The sequence below is a fragment of the Pseudoliparis swirei genome, chromosome 21, assembly GCF_029220125.1.
Source record: "Pseudoliparis swirei isolate HS2019 ecotype Mariana Trench chromosome 21, NWPU_hadal_v1, whole genome shotgun sequence".
NCBI classification, from domain to species: domain Eukaryota; kingdom Metazoa; phylum Chordata; class Actinopteri; order Perciformes; family Liparidae; genus Pseudoliparis; species Pseudoliparis swirei.
This window is the reverse complement of record NC_079408.1, coordinates 1,500,524-1,521,757: the sequence shown is the minus strand read 5'-3', so window position 1 is coordinate 1,521,757 and position 21,234 is coordinate 1,500,524. Positions and strand designations below refer to the sequence as shown.

The 21,234-nt window shown below is 45.1% G+C and overlaps 1 protein-coding gene across 2 annotated transcripts in view; it reads left to right on the top strand.

The window, feature by feature from the left end:
* The first annotated feature begins 250 nt into the window (after positions 1-250).
* The window catches only part of lratb.1 (lecithin retinol acyltransferase b, tandem duplicate 1), a 28,047-nt gene continuing 7,063 nt past the window's right edge, over positions 251-21,234 (top strand). The window contains exons 1-17 of one of the 2 annotated variants that reach the window (XM_056443355.1): positions 251-555; positions 923-1,023; positions 3,321-3,390; positions 3,459-3,589; positions 3,895-3,995; positions 4,075-4,174; positions 12,759-12,802; positions 12,897-12,974; positions 15,829-16,025; positions 16,436-16,500; positions 16,585-16,691; positions 16,884-16,986; positions 17,197-17,296; positions 18,129-18,168; positions 18,263-18,314; positions 19,184-19,292; positions 20,875-20,961. In XM_056443355.1, the coding sequence (XP_056299330.1) occupies positions 336-555; positions 923-1,023; positions 3,321-3,390; positions 3,459-3,589; positions 3,895-3,995; positions 4,075-4,174; positions 12,759-12,802; positions 12,897-12,974; positions 15,829-16,025; positions 16,436-16,500; positions 16,585-16,691; positions 16,884-16,986; positions 17,197-17,296; positions 18,129-18,168; positions 18,263-18,314; positions 19,184-19,292; positions 20,875-20,961 (1,705 nt within the window). In that variant the 5' untranslated portion in view covers positions 251-335. The remainder of the gene's footprint in view (positions 556-922; positions 1,024-3,320; positions 3,391-3,458; positions 3,590-3,894; positions 3,996-4,074; positions 4,175-12,758; positions 12,803-12,896; positions 12,975-15,828; positions 16,026-16,435; positions 16,501-16,584; positions 16,692-16,883; positions 16,987-17,196; positions 17,297-18,128; positions 18,169-18,262; positions 18,315-19,183; positions 19,293-20,874; positions 20,962-21,234) is intronic. The other variant, XM_056443356.1, reaches the window with a different exon arrangement.

Sequence of the window (21,234 nt, the reverse complement as noted above, 5' to 3'; positions counted from 1 at the left end):
TATGTATACTACGTGGTATTAGTACTTTCCCTGTGACAGAGTATGTATACTACGTGGTATTAGTACTTTCCCTGTGACAGAGTATGTATACTACGTGGTATTAGTACTTTCCCTGTGACAGAGTATGTATACTACGTGGTATTAGTACTTTCCCTGACTGTGTGGTATCAGCATCTTTCCTGCAGTCAAGGACCTGAAACCCCGGATGAACGGAGTCGTTCCGTGAGGTGTTTCCTGTCGGACTGTTTTAATGGCCGGACCAGTGCACCTTGAACTCGTCCGAGCAGATCCTCCCGTTCTATTTAGTTTATGATCAAAAACTACAAGATTTAAACATGTTGAACTTCCCGCAGTTGCATCGCTGCGCGCGCTCCGCCGCGGGAAGGGTGTCGCGCGCCAGAAGCGCCAGTTCGCGGTCAAACGGCATGTTTGTGCGCGCGAGCTCAGCCAGCGGAGGCGCGAGCAGCTACAGGTGCTACACGCGGGGCACTTCTGGCCCGGAGCCGGTCCGGATCGGCTGTGCTTCCGGGTTCTGGGGGGACACCGCGGCCTCAGGTACCACCGAGCGACACCGACATGACGTCATCAATGTTTATCCTGAAGCCTGTAACAAACAAAACAGTTTTAATGTATTATAAATGATACATTAAACAGTTATGTTTACAACAATACAAGTCACTATTTAGAATCATGACATAGTTGTATGTAAAACAATAACAAGTAATAAAAACACCCGTAAGACAGTAGTTTAACACCGTGTTCCTGAACGCATCACCACCTCCCTACGTGCATTTAAACGCCTTGTTTATTGAGTATTTTCAGCTTCTGGGGATCGAGCACTGATTCAAAGACAGTGAAGGTCCTTGAACGCCACCTTCAGGTTCAATGACGTCATGAGTCATAACGGTCTGTGTGCCTGCAGTACCTCAGCTGGTCCACGGGGGGCCGCTGGACTTCCTGGTGTTCGACTACCTCAGTGAGATCACCATGTCGTTGCTGACCGCCGCCAAGACCAGGAGCCCCGTGAGTCCACCTAGGGCACATATATATTATATATATATATATACATATATTTATGTGTATATATATGAATATATGTATATATATACGTATACATATATATATACATATATATATATGTATATATTTGTGTTCATATATATTCATATATATATATGTATATATATATATTTGTATTCATACATATATACATATACATATATATATGTATATATATATATTTGTATTCATATATATATATATTTGTATATATATATATATGCAGGCACGTGCACAGACATTTTGGGGGGCAGGTGCTCAAACCAAAAAAAAGGGCACCCAATGCCAAAAAAAAATCTGACAGAGTTGAAGCATAAGCAGCAATACACTGATGATGCAATACATCCTCGACCTGCATTTCCTCTGGCAGCATCAGACCGCTAGCTTACATTTTCTTTATGAATAAAGATGAATTATTAGATAGCAACAACAGTACAAGCGTTCTGATTGGCTAATGGGTCGTCATGCCAGCCACGTATTTCCCTCCTCGCTGGTCTGATACGGATCAGTATTGCCCTCTGACGTCATTTTCAAAATGAGCGATATTGATAGACATCAACAGCCAAGAGCAGTGGTCCTCAAACGGCGGCTTTAGCTCAGTGGGGTAAGAGGGCCGTCCTGCAACCGCAGGGTCGTGGGTTCGATCCCCGCTCTCCCCATTAGCTGCAAGTCGAAGTGTCCTTGAGCAAGGCACTGAACCCCCAGTTGCTTCCCGGGCGCTTCACCGCAGCCCACTGCTCCTTAATAACTAAGGATGGGTTAAATGCAGAGAACTAGTTTCCCCTTGTGGATTAATAAAAGTGTATATTTATTTATTTATTTTAAAACTAAGGCCCATGACGGATACGGCCCGCCTCCACATTTGGCCCGGCCCTCTGAACAAGAGAGGCCATATGATTTTTTTTCAGTCTGGCCACGAAAATCCTAGACTAGCCCCTGTTCAATAGAACGGAATAAGAATTCTCTCTCTCTTTTCTCTCTCTCTCTCTCTCCTCTCTCTCTTTCTCTCTTCTCTTTCTCTTGAATTATCTCTCTCTTCTCTCTCTTCTCTCTCTCCCTCTCTCTCTCTTTTCTCTTGAATTCTCTCTCCCTCTCTCTCTCTTCTCTCTCTCTCCCTCTCTCTATTCTCTAAACATAACTAACGTCAGTAAACAGCTGGACGAGGCTTTGAAATCACGGAGTTTTTGTTTGTTTATTTTTGTAGGAACCGTCGGACCAGTTGTGACGTCATGTTTTCAGCAGCGCTAATGTTGTGGTTGATTTATCACAAAACAACGTCAGGGGACAAACACGTCATGACCTGTGTGTCTGGTGCTGCGGGTCAGAGGAGAAGGAGGTGCAGCCGTTCGGTGGCGCGAGGAGCACTGCGCGGAGGAGGAAGTGGAGGAGGAGGGAGGGGCGCGGCGGGGGGAGGTAGAGATGGGGGGGGGCTCGTGAGCGCCGCGGAGCATGTCGGGGAGAAATTCTCACAAGAACTCAAATAAATGCCCCGTCGGATATTAAAACACATTTGGGGGACTTGATGACAGAAAGAGTAACTTTTATTCTTAAATACGGATGAATAAAAAAAATGTGTCTCCAGCAAAAAGGGCACTTTACTTATCCAGGGCAAAGGGGCGGAGCTTGAGCACCACTAGGGCTCTACCTGTGCACGTGCCTGTATATATGTATATATATATATTTGTATTCATATACAGGACTGTCTCAGAAAATTAGAATATTGTGATGAAGTTCTTTATTTTCTGGAATGCAATTAAAAAAACAAAAATGTCATGCATTCTGGATTCATTACAAATCAACTGAAATATTGCAAGCCTTTTATTCTGATTTATTGCTGATTATGGCTTACAGTTTAAGAAAACTCAAATATCCTATCTCTAAATATTAGAATATCATGAAAAAGTATACTAGTAGGGTATTAAACAAATCACTTGAATTGTCTAATTAACTCGAAACACCTGCAAGGGTTTCTTGAGCCTTGACAAACACTCAGCTGTTATAAATCTTTTTTTTTACTTGGTCTGAGGAAATATTAAAATTTTATGAGATAGGATTTTAGAGTTTTCTTAAGCTGTAAGCCATAATCAGCAATATTAAAAGAATAAAAGGCTTGCAATATTTCAGTTGATTTGTAATGAATCCAGAATGCATGACATTTTTGTTTTTTTAATTGCATTACAGAAAATAAAGAACTTTATCACAATATTCTAATTTTCTGAGACAGTCCTGTATATATATATATATATTTGTATTCCCCGTAGGATCTGGGCTACGCTCCGGACTTCGTCCACTTCGCTCTCGCTCCGTTCCTCAACGACATCCAGAGGAAAGGTGAGGAGTGTCCAGGTGTAGTGTGTTTGTTCAGTGATGTCATCAGTGATGTCATCGCCCCCCCCCAGGTATCCGTGTGGTGAGCAACGCGGGGGGGGTGAACCCTCTGGGCTGTGCGGAGGCCATACGGGGCATCATCAGGAAGGCCGGCCTGCAGCTCAAGGTGGCCGTGGTGACCGGGGACGACCTCATGCCCCACGTAAGAGACCTTCATCACCTTCACCATCATCATCTTCATTGTTATCTTCATCATCGTCGTACACATGAGGGATATTTGTTTATTACTATCTCCTCTCCTCTTGCCTCCTCTCCTCCCCTCCTCCCCCCCATCTCTCCTCTCGCCTCCTCTCTCCTCCCCCCTCCTCTCCTCTTGCCTCCTCTCCTCCCCTCCTCTCCTCTCGCCTCCTCTCTCCTCCCCCCTCCTCTCCTCTTGCCTCCTCTCCTCCCCCCCTCCCCCTCCTCTCATTTTTCCTCCTCTCTCCTCTCCTCCTCCCCCCCCTCTAGAGGAGCAGCCTCTCTGAAGTAAAGATGGCCTCCTCCTCCTCCTCCTCCTCCTCCAGACAGCCGTTACCTAAAGCTCTCCACAGCATGAACGCTTACCTGGGGTAAGAAGCGAGACGCCTGGTTTCCTTTGCTCATCTCTGATTGGACGGCTCATGTATAAACCCCGCCCCCCCCCCACAGGGCTCAGCCAATCCAGCGCTGTCTGGACCTCGGGGCCGACATCGTGGTGACGGGCCGCTGCGTGGACAGCGCCGTGACCCTGGGCCCGCTCATGCACCGGGTACGCACAACTTATACTACGCATAGCACTTTGTAACGTATAGTACTTTATACCACATGTTATACTTTATACCACATGTTATACTACGTATTATACTTTATACCACATGTTATACTTTATACCACATGTTATACTTTATACCACATGTTATACTACGTATTATACTTTATACCACATGTTATACCACATGTTATACTTTATACCACATGTTATACCACATGTTATACTTTATACCACATGTTATACCACATGTTATACTTTATACCACATGTTATACCACATGTTATACTTCATACCACAAGTTATACCACATGTTATACTTTATACCACATGTTATACTTTATACCACAAGTTATACCACATGTTATACTTTATACCACATGTTATACCACATGTTATACTTTATACCACATGTTATACTACGTATTATACTTCATACCACATGTTATACCACATGTTATACTTTATACCACATGTTATACCACATGTTATACTTTATACCACAAGTTATACCACATGTTATACTTTATACCACATGTTATACTACATGTTATACTTTATACCACATGTTATACTACGTATTATACTTCATACCACATGTTATACTTCATACCACATGTTATACCACATGTTATACTTTATACCACATGTTATACTACGTATTATACTTCATACCACATGTTATACCACATGTTATACTTCATACCACATGTTATACTTTATACCACAAGTTATACCACATGTTATACTTTATACCACATGTTATACTTTATACCACATGTTATACCACATGTTATACTTTATACCACATGTTATACTTTATACCACATGTTATACCACATGTTATACTTCATACCACATGTTATACTTTATACCACAAGTTATACCACATGTTATACTTTATACCACATGTTATACTTTATACCACATGTTATACTACGTATTATACTTCATACCACATGTTATGCCACATGTTATACTACGTATTATACTTCATACCACATGTTATACTTCATACCACATGTTATACCACATGTTATACTTTATACCACATGTTATACTACGTATTATACTTCATACCACATGTTATACCACATGTTATACTTCATACCACATGTTATACCACATGTTATACTTTATACCACAAGTTATACCACATGTTATACTTTATACCACATGTTATACTTTATACCACAAGTTATACCACATGTTATACTTTATACCACATGTTATACTACGTATTATACTTCATACCACATGTTATGCCACATGTTATACTTTATACCACATGTTATACCACATGTTATACTTTATACCACATGTTATACCACATGTTATACTTTATACCACATGTTATACCACATGTTATACTACGTATTATACTTCATACCACATGTCATACCACATGTTATACTTTATACCACATTGTAAGAGCCACAAGTGTGTTTTTAGTATATTTAAGTTTCAGAATTGTTTATAATTTAATATTTAGATTTATGCTCATTTTGGAGGAACTATAAGTTGAATATATTAAAATATCTTTATGTTAATGACTGACGCTCGGGCCAGGCTATTTAATGACGTCATGACGGCAACAGGTGTAGAGCAGAGCCGCATTAGACATGAGGGATATAGTTTTTTTACCGTAAGACCATGAGATCGTTTTGAACGTTTATTATCTTGTGTACTTTGTTAGCGTTTTTTGCTGTTGAAAATAAAATCGAAAGAAAAGGAAATGAACGGTCTCCTGTCATGCGCGTGAGAGGAAACTCACTGTGTCTGCAGCTCTTTAGCGGATTAAGAAAACAACAACGACGGAACGCCGCTACATTATTAAAAAAACTACTCCAAGGAGTTGACAAGTGGATTTCAGATGCCAGCTGAAACCTGAGGAAAGGATCTAAAACCCCACGCGCTGCGCCGTGGTGCTGCTGACCGAACGAAAACGTCGGAAAAGGTTGGAAATACTTTTTGAACATTTGCACGCTATTTGGGCATTGCTTTGCTAATATGATGGCCGAAGATAAGGAGTTAATGAATGCTGAAAGAACGGAAGCTAAGAGAAGCAGAAAGTTAACGGAGAAAGCACTGGAGGAGAAGCTGCACAGGCTCATTGGAACCAGGAGAGGAGTACTAGCTCGGATAACTGGAAAAAGAAACGAAATTGAAAGTTTAATGACTGATGCGGGCAATCTTCAAAAAGTGCAAAAGTTAATGGATAAGGATTTAAACCCTCTTGTCAGTGAGCTTAAAAGATCAGCGGACAAGTGGGAGAGCTTCTGTCTGAAGAAGAAAAAGATGCAGATATTAACAACTGGTTGGGGCCAAAACTGATGACTATGAGACAGTTTGCAGTAGAAGCTGAGCAATGGATGATGTGTGCTTTGAGCAAAAAAAGTACAGCTGATGACGAAGCCGGTGATCAGGATGAAGATAAGGAGGATGTGAATCCTGAGGATAGTGTTTCACAAGTGACAAGCGTATCTGCCCGGTCAGGCAGGTCATCAGTGTGTGCTTCTGAAGAAGCAAAGTTAGCCGGCCTGGTGGAACGCGCCTCAACTTTACAGAAGAAGCAGGAGCTTGAGTTGGAGTCGGCGCTTATTAAAGCCAAGCTGGAAAGGCTGACTTTGGATGCAGCAATTGCTGAAAAAAGAGCTCAAGTAAATGTGCTTAAAAGCTATGAGAAATCAGAGGATGGCATGAACAGCTATCTTTACTCACAATATGAAGTGCAAAAGGAGGAGCAAGAACTTTTCCCACACACTAGCACAGCTGTACGTGGAGCTACAGTTCGCATGCGGCCGCAGCAACTTACAGAGCAACAAGCTGCGAGGCCAAGACAGACAGACAACCCTGACAGACAGACAGACAGCGTGACAGACAGACAGACAAGCGTGACAGACAGCGTGACAGAAGCAGGAATGCAATTCTTCAAGCAATGCAAAAGCAAAATCTGATCACGGAAATGTTGGTTAATCACCAGAAACAGGCTCAGCTACCAGTTAAAGAGGTTACAGTTTTTAAGGGTGATCCACTTACCTACAGATCATTTATCAGAGCTTTTGAACAAGCTATTGAACAGAAAACTGATAGTGATCCAGACAAACTGTACTACCTGCAACAATACACGGCAGGAGAACCGCAGGAACTCGTACGTAGCTGTGAGCACATGCCATCACACAGAGGGTTCAGGGAAGCGAAAGGACTGCTTCAGAAGAACTATGGAGATGAGCTGATGATAGCGCTTACATTGACAAGGCTGTAAAGTGGCCACAAATCAAGGCTGAAGATGCGAAAGCACTGAATACTTATGCTATATTTCTGACTGGATGTCGTAACACAATGGAAGATGTGGAGTTCATGGCGGAGATGGATAATCCCACAAATATGAGAATTGTGGTTTCCAAATTGCCATATAAAATGAAAGAGAGATGGCGCAATGTAGCATTTGACCTCAAGGAAGGTAGAGGTCACAGAGCAAGATTTGCTGATCTTGTTAACTATATTGACCGTCAAGCAAAGATCGCCATGGACCCACTCTTTGGAGACTTCCAAGACAGACGCACATCTGCAGTCAGCAAAGGCAAGGAAAAGGAGAAACTTTTCAAAAGTGGAACGAGAGGAAGCAGCTTCGCAACAAATGTGTGGATGGAGAGGAAAAGGCCGGATGCAACAACATGGCAGGCCAACCCAGTTAAGGCAGCTAACGCCTTCGAGCCGCCATGTCTTTTCTGTCAAAAGAATCACACATTGGAATCATGCAGCAAGATTAAAGGGCTAGCACACAGGGATCGTGTAGAATTCTTGAAAACAAAGGGAATATGCTTTGGATGTTTAACACGAGGACACCTTAGCAAAACGTGCAAGAAGAGGATGGTGTGCACACAGTGCTCCCAGAAACACCCAGACATCCTTCACACAGCGAAAGAAGCCAACACTTATCTGTCATATAAAGTGGCGAGTGAGGACAGTTCTTCAAATGAAGAGGTCTCAGGAGCCCAGAACTCAGTTAAACCAGAAATAGTTGGCTATGCTGGGACAGGAAACACAGAGTGCATGCTATCGATTGTACCAGTGAAAATAAGATCCTGTAAAGGTGGAAGGTGTATAGAGACGTATGCCTTTATAGATCCTGGAAGTACAGCTACGTTCTGTACAGACGAGCTTCGAAAGAAGCTGAACATTAAAGGAAAACCGACTCAGATATTATTGAGCACTATGGCTCAAGATAAACCTGGTGAGCAGAAGCTCATCAACAGTCACATGCTCTCAGAACTGGAGGTGTGCAGCCTTGAGGACACAAAGTACGTCCAGCTACCCAAAGTCTTCACGCACAGCAGCATCCGGTCCAAAAGGAAAACATTCCGATGCAACAACATCTGCAAAAATGGCCGTATGGGCATGAAGTAACCTTACCACACATCGACGCTGAGGTAGAACTTCTCATTGGAGCTAACATCCCAAAGGCAATGGAGCCGTGGCAGATAATTAATAGTCGGGATGATGGGCCCTATGCTGTGAGGACTGTACTGGGCTGGATGGTGTGTGGACCCGCAAAGAACCAGACTACTGATTCCAAGATGGAGTCGGCTCATTACAGCGTAAACCGAATTTCAGTGTTGGAACTAGAACAGCTCATGGTTCAGCAGTACAACACACTTTCCAGAACGGCGCGATGGTGACAAGGAAGAGATGTCGCAAGAAGACAAGCAGTGTATGCACTCAGTGCAACAGACAACAAAGTTTGTGGATGGACATTACTGCATAGGACTTCCATTGAAACATGAAGCAGCTAACATGCCAAGTAACCGCTGTATCGCAGCACAGCGAGCTGCTAGCCTGAAGAGAAAACTGAAAAAGAATGATGTCTTTCTTGAAGACTATAAAGGCTTCATGAAAGGCATATTGGATAAAGGCTACGCTGTTGAGGTTCCTGAGGAGCAGCTTGACCGTGATGACGACAGGGTGTGGTACGTTCCTCACCACGGGGTGTACCACCCGAAGAAAAAGAAAATTTGTGTCGTCTTTGACTGCACTGCTTCTTTTCAAGATGTGTCATTGAATGGACAATTATTGCAGGGACCTGACCTCACCAATACACTCATTGGTGCCTTACTGAGGTTCCGTGGGAATCCAGTAGCCATGATGGCGGACATTGAATCGATGTTCTACCAGGTCAGAGTTCCAGAGATGGATGCAGACCTATTGAGATTTCTGTTGTGGCCATTAGGGGCTAGAACAGTCTTGCTATCCATCCCTGCAGAGCACCGAGGCAGCGAGCTAAAAGACCTTGATCTCACGCACGATGTCTTACCGACTGAACGAGCTCTTGGCGTACAGTGGAGCACAGAAGATGATACATTCACATACAGTATCAAGCTGCAGGACAAGCCATTGACCAGAAGAGGTATCCTCTCAGTCGTAAACTCCATCTATGACCCTCTTGGCTTTCTTGCTCCAGTCATATTACCTGCCAAGCTTCTGTTAAGAGATCTTTGTAAAGAAAAGCAAGAATGGGATGAAGAAATCAGTGTTGGAAAATCCAATCAATGGTGCAAATGGCTGGAAAACCTCACGCACCTCTCGGACTTCCGTATAGATAGGTGCGTTAAGCCTATGGGATTTGGACAGGAAGTGAAAGCACAGTTGCATCATTTTTCTGATGCCAGCGAGTGCCTATGGCACAGCATCTTACCTTGTGCTGGTAAATGAGCAAGGCAAACCCCACTGTTCCTTTGTGATGGGGAAATCGAGAGTTGCCCCGCTTAAACAGGTCACTATACCAAGACTTGAATTAACTGCAGCAGTTATCGCAGTTAAGGTGGACAAATGCTACAAGAGGTTGCAAATCCCTCTTCAGCGGTCCATCTTCTGGACTGACAATGCGACAGTTCTGAAATACATTGACAACGGACGTCACGCTTCAAAACCTTTGTGGCAAACAGGATTAATCTCATTCAAGAGGCTACCAAACCGTCACAGTGGAGGTATGTCAGAACATCACAAAATCCTGCTGATCAAGCCACCAGAGGCATGAAAGTTAAGAGCTTCATCGAAGACGATGTGTGGAACAAAGGACCTCAGTTTCTGTTGTGGCCAGAGAGTGAATGGCCACAGAGGCCGGATAAGGAGAAGCAAGACACGCAGCCAGATCCAGAGGTCAGAAACATGGCTGTTTATACGATCCTTGCCGAGGAGAGTGCTGACCCTGTGAACAAACTGCTTCAGTACTACTCAAGTTGGGACAGACTGAAGAGAGCAGTCGCATGGATTTTGAGAGTCAAGGAAACTCTGATCCACCTGAGGGACAAAAGAAAAGAATTACAGCACTCCATTGGTCAAGTCAAAGAAAATCCACAAATCCTGAAATTACGCATGCAGCAAAAAATGAAAAAAGTCAAATCTGACGTAGAAAAGAACACACTAAGCTGGGAACAGTTGCTGGCTGCAGAAGTGGAAGTTATTCGACATAGTCAGAAGCAATGGTTTCCTGATGAAGTGAAGGCCCTCTACGGTAGTGGAACTGTCAAGAGAAGTAGTCAGCTATACAAGCTTGATCCCACTTTGCAAGATGGCATCTTAAGAGTTGGAGGACGACTGGATAAATCCACCATGACAGACGGTGCCAAACACCCAGCAATTCTGTCAAAAGACTCCAGAGTCGCCTCCCTCATTTTGCTTGATCTGCATGAAAAGACTGGACATTGTGGGCGCAACTACATGTTGTCGCACTTAAGACAAAAGTTTTGGATTCGGAAAGCAACCTCAGCCATCAGAAAACTGATCTCAAGATGCACAGTCTGCAGGAAACTCAAAGGCAGAGTGGGAGAGCAAAAGATGGCGAATCTGCCGGAAGATCGTCTAACACCAGACCAGCCACCATTTACCAATGTGGGCGTAGATTACTTTGGCCCCTTTGAAGTCAAGCGGGGCGGAGCACTGTCAAAAGGTACGGTGTGATGTTTACCTGCCTCGCCATTAGAGCAGTGCATATAGAGATAGCAGACAGTCTTGACACCAGCTCTTGCATCAACGCCATACGCCGCTTCATAAGTAGAAGAGGCCAGGTCTCCATCATGCGCTCTGACAATGGCACAAACTTTGTCGGCGCAGAAAAAGAGTTGCGAGTGGCCATTGAGAGCTTGAATGAGTTAAAGATTGAAAAAACTTTGCAACAAAAGGGCATTAAATGGATGTTCAACAGCCCAGCTGCTTCCCACCAAGGAGGAGTTTGGGAGCGGCAGATTCGTACTGCACGAAGGATCCTTGGCGCACTTGTGAGAGAACAGACCCTCACTGACGACAACCTCCAAACACTGATGTGTGAGGTTGAAAGTATCATTAATGGACGACCACTCACGAGTCCGTCCGATGACCCATGCGACTTGGAGCCTCTGACGCCCAATCATCTGCTGTTGATGAAAGTGCAACCCAACATGCCACCGGGAACCTTCACCGAGAACGATCAGTATGCAAGAAGACGCTGGAGGCAAGTACAGAACCTCGCAGATCTGTTTTGGACCAGATGGACTCGAGAATACTTACCTCTCCTCCAGGAACGGCAGAAATGGTCAAAGTTGAAGAGAAACTTCCAGCATGGAGATGTGGTGCTAGTAGTCGACAGCTCGTCACCACGAAACACATGGATGATGGGAAGGATAACCCAAACCATACCGGACTCCAGTGGAACTGTACGCAGAGTGAAGCTGCAGACTAAAACCAGCACGCTGGAGAGACCCGTCAACAAGCTGTTTACTGCAAGAAGCAACGTGAACACAAGAAGATCAGATGATGAAGAAATGTTTAAAAAAAAGACTGTTAAACAAGACTTAGATTAGCAGTGATTATGAAGATTTGTTTAGTTTGATACTTGACTCAGTTGTTGGCTCTTTGAATTTAAGTTATTTGGTAATGGTGTAATCTTTAAGCTTAACCATTAGGGGCCAGATATGTAAGAGCCACAAGTGTGTTTTTAGTATATTTAAGTTTCAGAATTGTTTATAATTTAATATTTAGATTTATGCTCATTTTGGAGGAACGATAAGTTGAATATATTAAAATATCTTTATGTTAATGACTGACGCTCGGGCCAGGCTATTTAATGACGTCATGACGGCAACAGGTGTAGAGCAGAGCCGCATTAGACATGAGAGATATAGTTTTTTTACCGTAAGACCATGAGATCGTTTTGAACGTTTATTATTTTGTGTACTTTGTTAGCGTTTTTTGCTGTTGAAAATAAAATCGAAAGAAAAGGAAATGAACGGTCTCCTGTCATGTGAGAGGAAACTCACTGTGTCTGCAGCTCTTTAGCGGATTAAGAAAACAACAACGACGGAACGCCGCTACACACATGTTATACTACGTATTATACTTCATACCACATGTCATACCACATGTTATACTACGTATTATACTTCATACCACATGTTATACTACGTATTATACTTCATACCACATGTCATACCACATGTTATACTACGTATTATACTTCATACCACATGTTATACCACATGTTATACTTTATACCACATGTTATACTACGTATTATACTTTATACTACATGTGGTACTCTATGTTGTAGTTCGGCTGGGGGAGCACGGACTATGACCTGCTGGCATCCGGCAGGTAAACCCAGAGACCTGGACCCACAATGCACCCTGTTGGTTCCTCTGGCTAGACGCGCGTGTGTGTGTGTGTGTCTGTGTGTGTGTGTGTGTAGTCTGGCAGGTCACCTGATCGAGTGTGGAGCTCAGAGTACAGGTGGAGTCTTCACAGACTGGCACAAAGTACCTGACTGGTAAATATATATATATATATATTATTATAAATATAATACTATCAATATGATATCAACGCTCACGTGGGCAATGACAGAGAAAACTGGCGGGGAGTGATTGGGAGGAACGGCTTGCCCGATCTGAACCCGAGCGGTGTTCTGTTATTGGACTTCTGTGCTAGCCACTGCTTGTCTATAACGAACATAAGGTGGTTCATAAGTGTACTTGGTACCAGAACACCTTAGGCCGGAGATCGATGATCGACTTTATAATCGTATCATCTGATCTGCGGCCGTATGTCTTGGACACTCGGGTGAAGAGAGGAGCAGAGCTGTCAACTGATCACCACCTGGTGGTGAGTTGGATCAGATGGCAGGGGAGTCGGCCAGAGAGACCTGGCAAGCCCAAACGTGTAGTGCGGGTGAACTGGGAACGTCTGGTCGAGGACCCTGTCCGGGAGGTCTTCAACTCCCACCTCCGGATGAACTTCTCACACATCCCGAGGAGGTTGGGGACATGCAATCCGAGTGGACCATGTTCAAAGCCTCTATTGTGGAAGCGGCCGACAGGAGCTGTGGTCGGAAGGTCATCGGTGCCTGTCCTGGCTGCAACCCAAGAACCCGGTGGTGGACACCGGGGGTCAGGGAAGCCGTCAAGCTGAAGAAGGAGGCCTACCGGGCCAGGCTGGCCCAGGGGTCTCCTGAAGCAGCTGACAGGTACCGGCAGGCCAGAAGGGCTGCAGCTGCGGTGGTCGCGGAAGCAAAAACTCGGGCATGGGAGGAGTTCGGGGAGGCCATGGAGAAGGACTTTCGGTCGGCCTCAAAGAGGTTCTGGCAAACCGTCCGACGGCTCAGGAAGGGAAAGCAGGGTCTACCCCAGGCTGTTCTCAGCATGGGGGGGGAGCTGCTGACCCGGACAGGGGACATCGTCGGACGGTGGAAAGAATACTTTGAGGAACTCCTAAATCCGGCCAACATGTCCCCTCTAGAGGGGGCAGTGCCTGTAGACTTGGGGGGGGTCGCACCAATATCCCTGGCAGAGGCCGCTAAGGTTGTTAAAAAGCTCCTTGGTGGCAAGGCGCCGGGGGTGGATGAGATCCGCCCTGAGATGCTGAAGGCGCTGGACATTGTTGGGCTGTCTTGGCTGACACGCCTCTTCAATGTCGCGTGGGGGTCAGGAACAGTGTCCTTGGACTGGCAGACCGGGGTAGTGGTTCCCATTTTCAAAAAGGGGGACCGGAGAGTGTGCTCGAACTATCGTGGAATCACACTTCTCAGCCTCCCTGGGAAAGTTTATGCCAGGGTACTGGAAAGGAGGCTCCGACCGCTGGTCGAACCTCGGATTCAAGACCAGCAGTGCGGATTCCGTCCCGGTCGTGGAACTGTGGACCAGCTCTTCACCCTCGCAAGGGTACTAGAGGGGTCCTGAGAGTTTACCCAACCAGTCTACATGTGTTTTGTGGACTTGGAGAAGGCTTTCGACCGGGTCCCTCAGGGGTTGTTGTGGAGATGCTGCGGGACTATGGGGTTCCGTACTTGTTGCAACAGGCTGTCCGGTCTCTGTACGCCTGCAGTAGGAGCTGTTTTCGCATTCTCGGCAGTAAGTCAGACACGTTCGGTGGGTGTTGGCCTCCGCCAGGGCTGCCCTTTATCACCCGTCCTGTTTGTGATTTTTTTGGACAGGATATCTAGGCGCAGCCTGGGGTGGAGCAGGTCAGGTTTGGGGTCTTGGGATCGCCTCTCTTCTTTTGCAGATGATGTGGTCCTGTTAGCATCCTCAGACCATGACCTCCGGCACTCACTGGGCGTTTGCTGCCGAGTGTAAAGCGGCGTGGATGAGAGTCAGCACCTCCAAATCTGAGGCCATGGTGCTCTGCCGAAAACCGGTGGCTTTGCTCCCTCCAGGTGGGGACAGAGTCCCTACCCCATGCAAAGGAGTTCAAGTATCTCGGGGTCTTGTTCACGAGTGAGCTTAAGATCGACAGGCGGATCGGTGCGGCTGCAGCAGTGAAACAGGCGCTGCACCGGACCGTCTTGGGGAAGATGGAGCTGAGCCGAGGCGAAGCTCTCAATCTACTGGTCGGTCTCGTTCCAATCCTCACCTATGGTCATGAACTTTGGGTAGTGACCGAAAGAACGAGGTCAGCGAATACAAGCGGCGAAATGAGTTTCCTCCGTGGGGTGGCCGGGCTCAGCCTTAGAGATAGGGTAAGGAGCTCGGACATCAGGAGGAGCTTGAGTCGAGCCGCTACTCCTTCGCATAGAAAGGAGTCAGCTGAGGTGGTTCGGGCATCTGATTCGGATGCCTCCTGGACGCCTCCCGTTAGAGGTTTTCCAGGCACGTCCTACTGGGAGGAGGCCCGGGAAGACCCAGGACACGCTGGAGAGATTATATCTCCCGGCTGGCCTGGGAACGCCTCGGGATCCCCCAGAATGAGCTGGAAAGTGTCGCGGGCGAGAAGGAAGTCTGGGTCAACCTGCTGGGTCTGCTGCCCCCGCGACCCGACCCCGGAATAAGCGGATGAGAATGGATGGATGGATGGATGGGATCATTATAAATATGATATTATAAATATAATATAATTATAACGAGATTATTATAAATACAATATTATAAATAGAATATTATAAAAATAATATTATTATAAATATAATCTTTATAATATTATATTATAAATATAATATTATTAGATATATTTGATTATTATAAATATAAAATTATAAACATGTTATAAATATAATATTATAAATATAATATTTATAATATTATTTATATATTATCAATATGAGATTATTATAAATGAGATTATTATATATGTAAATAAAGCCTTTAAGCATGTCCTCATGGTGACCTGCTCTGGCTCCGCCCCCTCAGGGACAACGGGGGTTTCCCGGTGGTCTCCGTCTCCCCCGACGGCTCCTTCCTGCTCACCAAACCTCCGGGTACCGGAGGTTTGGTGAGCTTCGGCACGGCGGCGGAGCAGCTGGTGTACGAGATCTCTGACCCCCAGAGGTACCTGCTGCCCGACGTCACCTGTGACTTCAGCCAGGTGGTCATCCAGGAAGTAGCAGGTACACACACACACACACACACACTGAGGACACGACCTCTCTCTGAACCGTAAACTAACTTTCACTGAACTCTTTATCACATGTTTATTCTTCTGATTATAAACATGTTCCAGATTGAACCCGGTCCCCCCCCACACACACACATACACACAGCCCCCCCCCCCCCCCCTGATAACGCTAATGAACCCAGCTCACACGGTTCTGTTTGGAGGAACCAGAATGTCTCCGTCCAGAAGCATCCAGTGTGGCCCACACGTCAAGTAGTGGTCCGGTGGAGAGAGGGGGGGGAGGGGTATATGAACCAACAGGACAACAACAGGTGCAGGGTTCATCTGTCGTGGTGCGTTCAGGTGCAGGGTTCATCTGTCGTGGTGCGTTCAGGTGCAGGGTTCATCTGTACCTCTGTTCAGGTGTGGATGGGGGAGCGGTCCGGGTGACGGGGGCTCGAGGTTCGGCTCCATCACGCGACTACAAGGTCAGACATCTTCTTCACGCACTGAACACACATCTTTACTGCCCCTGAACGCAACACGGCTCCTCCTCCTCCTCCTCTCCTCAGGTGTGTGCCACCTACCTGGACGGGTTCAGGGCCACGGCGGTGTGTCCGGTCGGCGGCCCGCGAGCAGCGGAGAAGGCCCGAAGGACCGCAGAGAGCATCCTCAAGAGGTACAAGTACCTGAGAGTACACATGTAGAGTACAAGTACCTGAGAGTACACCTGTAGAGTACAAGTGTGTGTGTGTGTGTGTGTGTGTGTGTGTGTGTGTGTGTGTGTGTGTGTGTGTGTGTGTGTGTGTGTGTGTGTGTGTGTGTGTGTGTGTGTGTGTGTGTGTGTGTGTGTGTGTGTGTGTGTGTGTAGGACCAGGCGGATGCTGCAGCAGGTGGGTTTGGGTGACTTCAGCGCCGTCAACATTCAGGTCCTCGGAGCTGAAGACACGTACGGACCCAACGCCCGCCACACGGTACTCTACTTATATTATATATATATTCATATATTTATTTATGTATATATATATTTATGTTTAGATATATATATATTTATATTTATGTATATATTTATATTTATGTACATATATATATATATTCATATATATATATTTATGTACATATATATATATTTATGTACATATATATATATATATATATATATTAATATCCATGTATTACTGCAGGGCTCCAGGGAGGCCGTGATCTGGATGGCCGTCCACCACAAGCAGAAGAAAGCGGTGGAGATCTTCTCCAGAGAAGTCGCTCCTGCAGGAACCGGCATGGGTACGCAGTTATTCAACTCTGAGCCTACATTACCCACAATGCACCGCTCTGTGATCTCTGGTGTCTTATCGTAGCATGTTGGTTCCAAAGATCTTCAAAAATAAATTTTAATAATCAGGATAATTCTACCAAAATAACTTCACTTTTCTGAAGTATTCTTCATAAATTTTAATTTGTAACATTTCAAAATAAAATTCACTGTTTTTTCTTCTTTTTTAAAAAGTATTTCTTTTTAAATATTAACAAATTTCCTAAATACATAATTTGGGGGGATTTATAAAGAAATCTGACATTTCTCGTTTATTTTCTTACTATTTAAAAATAGACTCTTTTTTGTAAAAAATAGGAATCACTTTTTTTTTATACAGGAAATGATTTTTTTTACTCTTTAAAAATACAATTCACTTAAAAAAAAATATATTTAACTTTTTTTTATGTGGAAAGTAAAAAAAATTAAATAGTTTCCTAAAGCATTTGTCATTCATTTTCATAATTTATTCATTTTGGGACATTTTCTCACGATAACAAAAATAACATTTTTATTAAAAAATAAATCTTCGTCTGACATTTTCCTGGATATCTTCCACATCCGTCTGAATGTCTCTTTGCTAATAGATTTTATTTATAATTAATTTTTTTATATTTATTTAGTGCAGCAGCACAATAACACGCTGGAAGAGCCGATAAGGAGTCTGGAGACCCTCGGAACCAGACCCTCAGAACCAGACCCGTTGGTTCTGTTTACAGGGACATGACCTCAGACAGGAAGCTGATCTCAGACCAGCTGATCCATTCACATTATTCCTCTAAACATATTATTTCTCTCCCTCAGCTCCCGGGCTGACCGGCATCGTGGGCGGACGACCCCGAGTGTGAGTTTAAAATATGCACCACGGCGACCGCATGAAAACAGAAAGTACTTAACGTAGTATTAGTACACGATAATCAGAGTACTGTCCTCTCCAGGTCTCCGGTCCTGAAGCCCTTCTTCTTCATGCACCCCAAATCTCAGATGAAGGTGAGTCTCAGGAACCGCTGGACATCGTTAGTTACATCGTTACATCGTTAGTTACATCGTTAGTTACATCGTTAGTTGCATCGTTAGTAGTATCGTTAGTTGTATCGTTGGTTTTATCGTTAGTTGCATCGTTGGTTTTATCGTTAGTTGTATCGTTGGTTTCATCGTTAGTAGTATCGTTAGTTGTATCGTTGGTTTTATCGTGAGTAGTATCGTTAGTTGTATCGTTAGTTGTATCGTTAGTTGTATCGTTGGTTTCATCGTTAGTTACATCGTTAGTTGTATCGTTAGTTGCATCGTTAGTTACATCGTTAGTTAAATCGTTAGTTACATCGTTAGTTGTATCGTTAGTTACATCGTTAGTTACATCTTTTGTTACATCGTTAGTTGTATCGTTAGTTACATCGTTAGTTGTATAGTTTGTTGTATCGTTAGTTACATCGTTAGTTACATCGTTAGTTACATCGTTAGGTGTATCGTTAGTTACATCTTTTGTTAAATCGTTAGTTGTATCGTTAGTTACATCGTTAGTTACATCGTTAGTTACATCTTTTGTTACATCGTTAGTTGTATCGTTAGTTACATCGTTAGTTACATCTTTTGTTACATCATTAGTTGTATCGTTTGTTGTATCGTTAGTTACATCGTTAGTTACATCGTTTGTTGTATCGTTAGTTACATCGTTAGTTGTATCGTTAGTTACATCGTTAGTTACATCGTTAGTTGTATCGTTAGTTACATCGTTAGTTACATCGTCAGTTGTATCGTTAGTTGTATCGTTAGTTACATCGTAAGTTGTATCGTTAGTGACATCGTTAGTTGTATCGTTAGTTGTATCGTTATTGAATGCCTCGTCGGCTTCTCTTCAGGTAGACATCTACGTCGGAGGAGAGCTGGTGGAGACTCTGGAAGAGGCGGAGCCAGACACACCTGAGGAGGAAGCTCCTCCCACCTCAGTGCAGGACGAACCGGACGAAGGTAAACAAGCTACCTGAAGGGGGCTGGGGGATTACGAACCAGAGCAGGATAGGAGGTCACATGGTCCTGGGGGGGGGGGGCTTAAATGACCTTTAGGAGGTGTCGGGTCCTTGAGGGGACTTGAATGACCTTGAGGAGGTGTCGGGTCCTTGAGGGGACTTGAATGACCTTTAGGAGGTGTCGGGTCCTTGAGGGGACTTGAATGACCTTGAGGAGGTGTCGGGTCCTTGAGGGGACTTGAATGACCTTTAGGAGGCGTCGGGTCCTTGAGGGGACTTGAATGACCTTGAGCAGGTGTCGGGTCCTTGAGGGGACTTGAATGACCTTTAGGAGGTGTCGGGTCCTTGAGGGGACTTGAATGACCTTTAGGAGGTGTCGGGTCCTTGAGGGGACCTGAATGACCTTTAGGAGGTGTCGGGTCCTTGAGGGGACTTGAATGACCTTTAGGAGGTGTCGGGTCCTTGAGGGGACCTGAATGACCTTTAGGAGGTGTCGGGTCCTTGAGGGGACTTGAATGACCTTTAGGAGGTGTCGGGTCCTTGAGGGGACTTGAATGACCTTGAGGAGGTGTCGGGTCCTTGAGGGGACTTGAATGACCTTTAGGAGGTGTCGGGTCCTTGAGGGGCTCTCTGGACGCTCAGGTCCCTCTTGGCGGTTCTTCAAGGGGCTCAGATGGTCCTTTAGGGGTTCTGTGTAGTTCCTGATGTCTGCCTCCAGAGGGCAGCGTCTGCCATGTGTGTGTGTGTGTGTGTGTGTGTGTGTGTGTGAAATCTCAAGCATCCTTTCACCCACTCTGCATTCACATGGCTCTGCACACACACACACACACACATTCTCTCACACACACACACACACACATTCTCTCTCACACACACACACACATACATTCTCTCACACACTTACAGCTTTTGTCCCCCATTAACTGGTCTTCAGTCTTTAATGTGTCCCCAAATGTAGCCTACGTCAGGACCTCACTCACACACTCATACACACTCACACACACACTCTCTCTCTCTCTCTCCGTGACGTGGGTGTGACGCACTAACCTCCTTGTGTTTGTAAAGGAACAGAAAGTGAATTGTCGGACACACGGTGGAGTCCTGGTGAAGTTCTGTGTGTTGACATCAAAGAGATCCACTGGAATGTAAACGAGCAGAAACAACACAAAGTTCTGCACAACACATGCGTGTTAACCTTTGGTACTTATTAGTTCTATTGGTTCTACTTCCTTTAGCAGACACACACACACACACAGAGACACACACACAGAGACACACACACAGAGACACAGAGAGACACACACACACAGAGACACACACAGAGACACACACACAGAGAGACACACACACACTCCAGGCTGAAGCAGGAAGTCTTCACACAAAAACAAACGAGACAATAACAACATGAATATTGATCCACCTGGTGTGTGTGTGTGTGTGTGTGTGTGTGTGTGTGTGTGTGTGTGTGTGTGTGTGTGTGTGTGTGTGTGTGTGTGTGTGTGTGTGTGTGTGTGTGTGTGTGTGTGTGTGTGTGTGTGTGTGTGTGTGTGTGTGTGTGTGTGTGTGTGTGTGTGTCCCCTCAGGACTCCTCCCCTCCGGCCCTCACAGCTACCGACTGGAGGAGCTGGCCTTCACCAGGAGCGGAGACAAAGGAGACGCAGCCAACATCGGTGAGATCCTCCTGTTAGTCCAGAGGAACATCTGGAGCATCATGAACCTCTCTCTCTCTCTCTCTCTCTCTCCATCATGAACCTCTCTCTCTCTCTCTCTCTCCATCATGAACACCTCTCTCTCTCTCCCTCTCTCTCCCTCCATCATGAACACCTCTCTCTCTCTCTCCATCATGAACACCTCTCTCTCTCTCTCTCTCCCTCCATCATGAACACCTCTCTCTCTCCCTCTCTCTCCCTCCATCATGAACACCTCTCTCTCTCTCCCTCTCT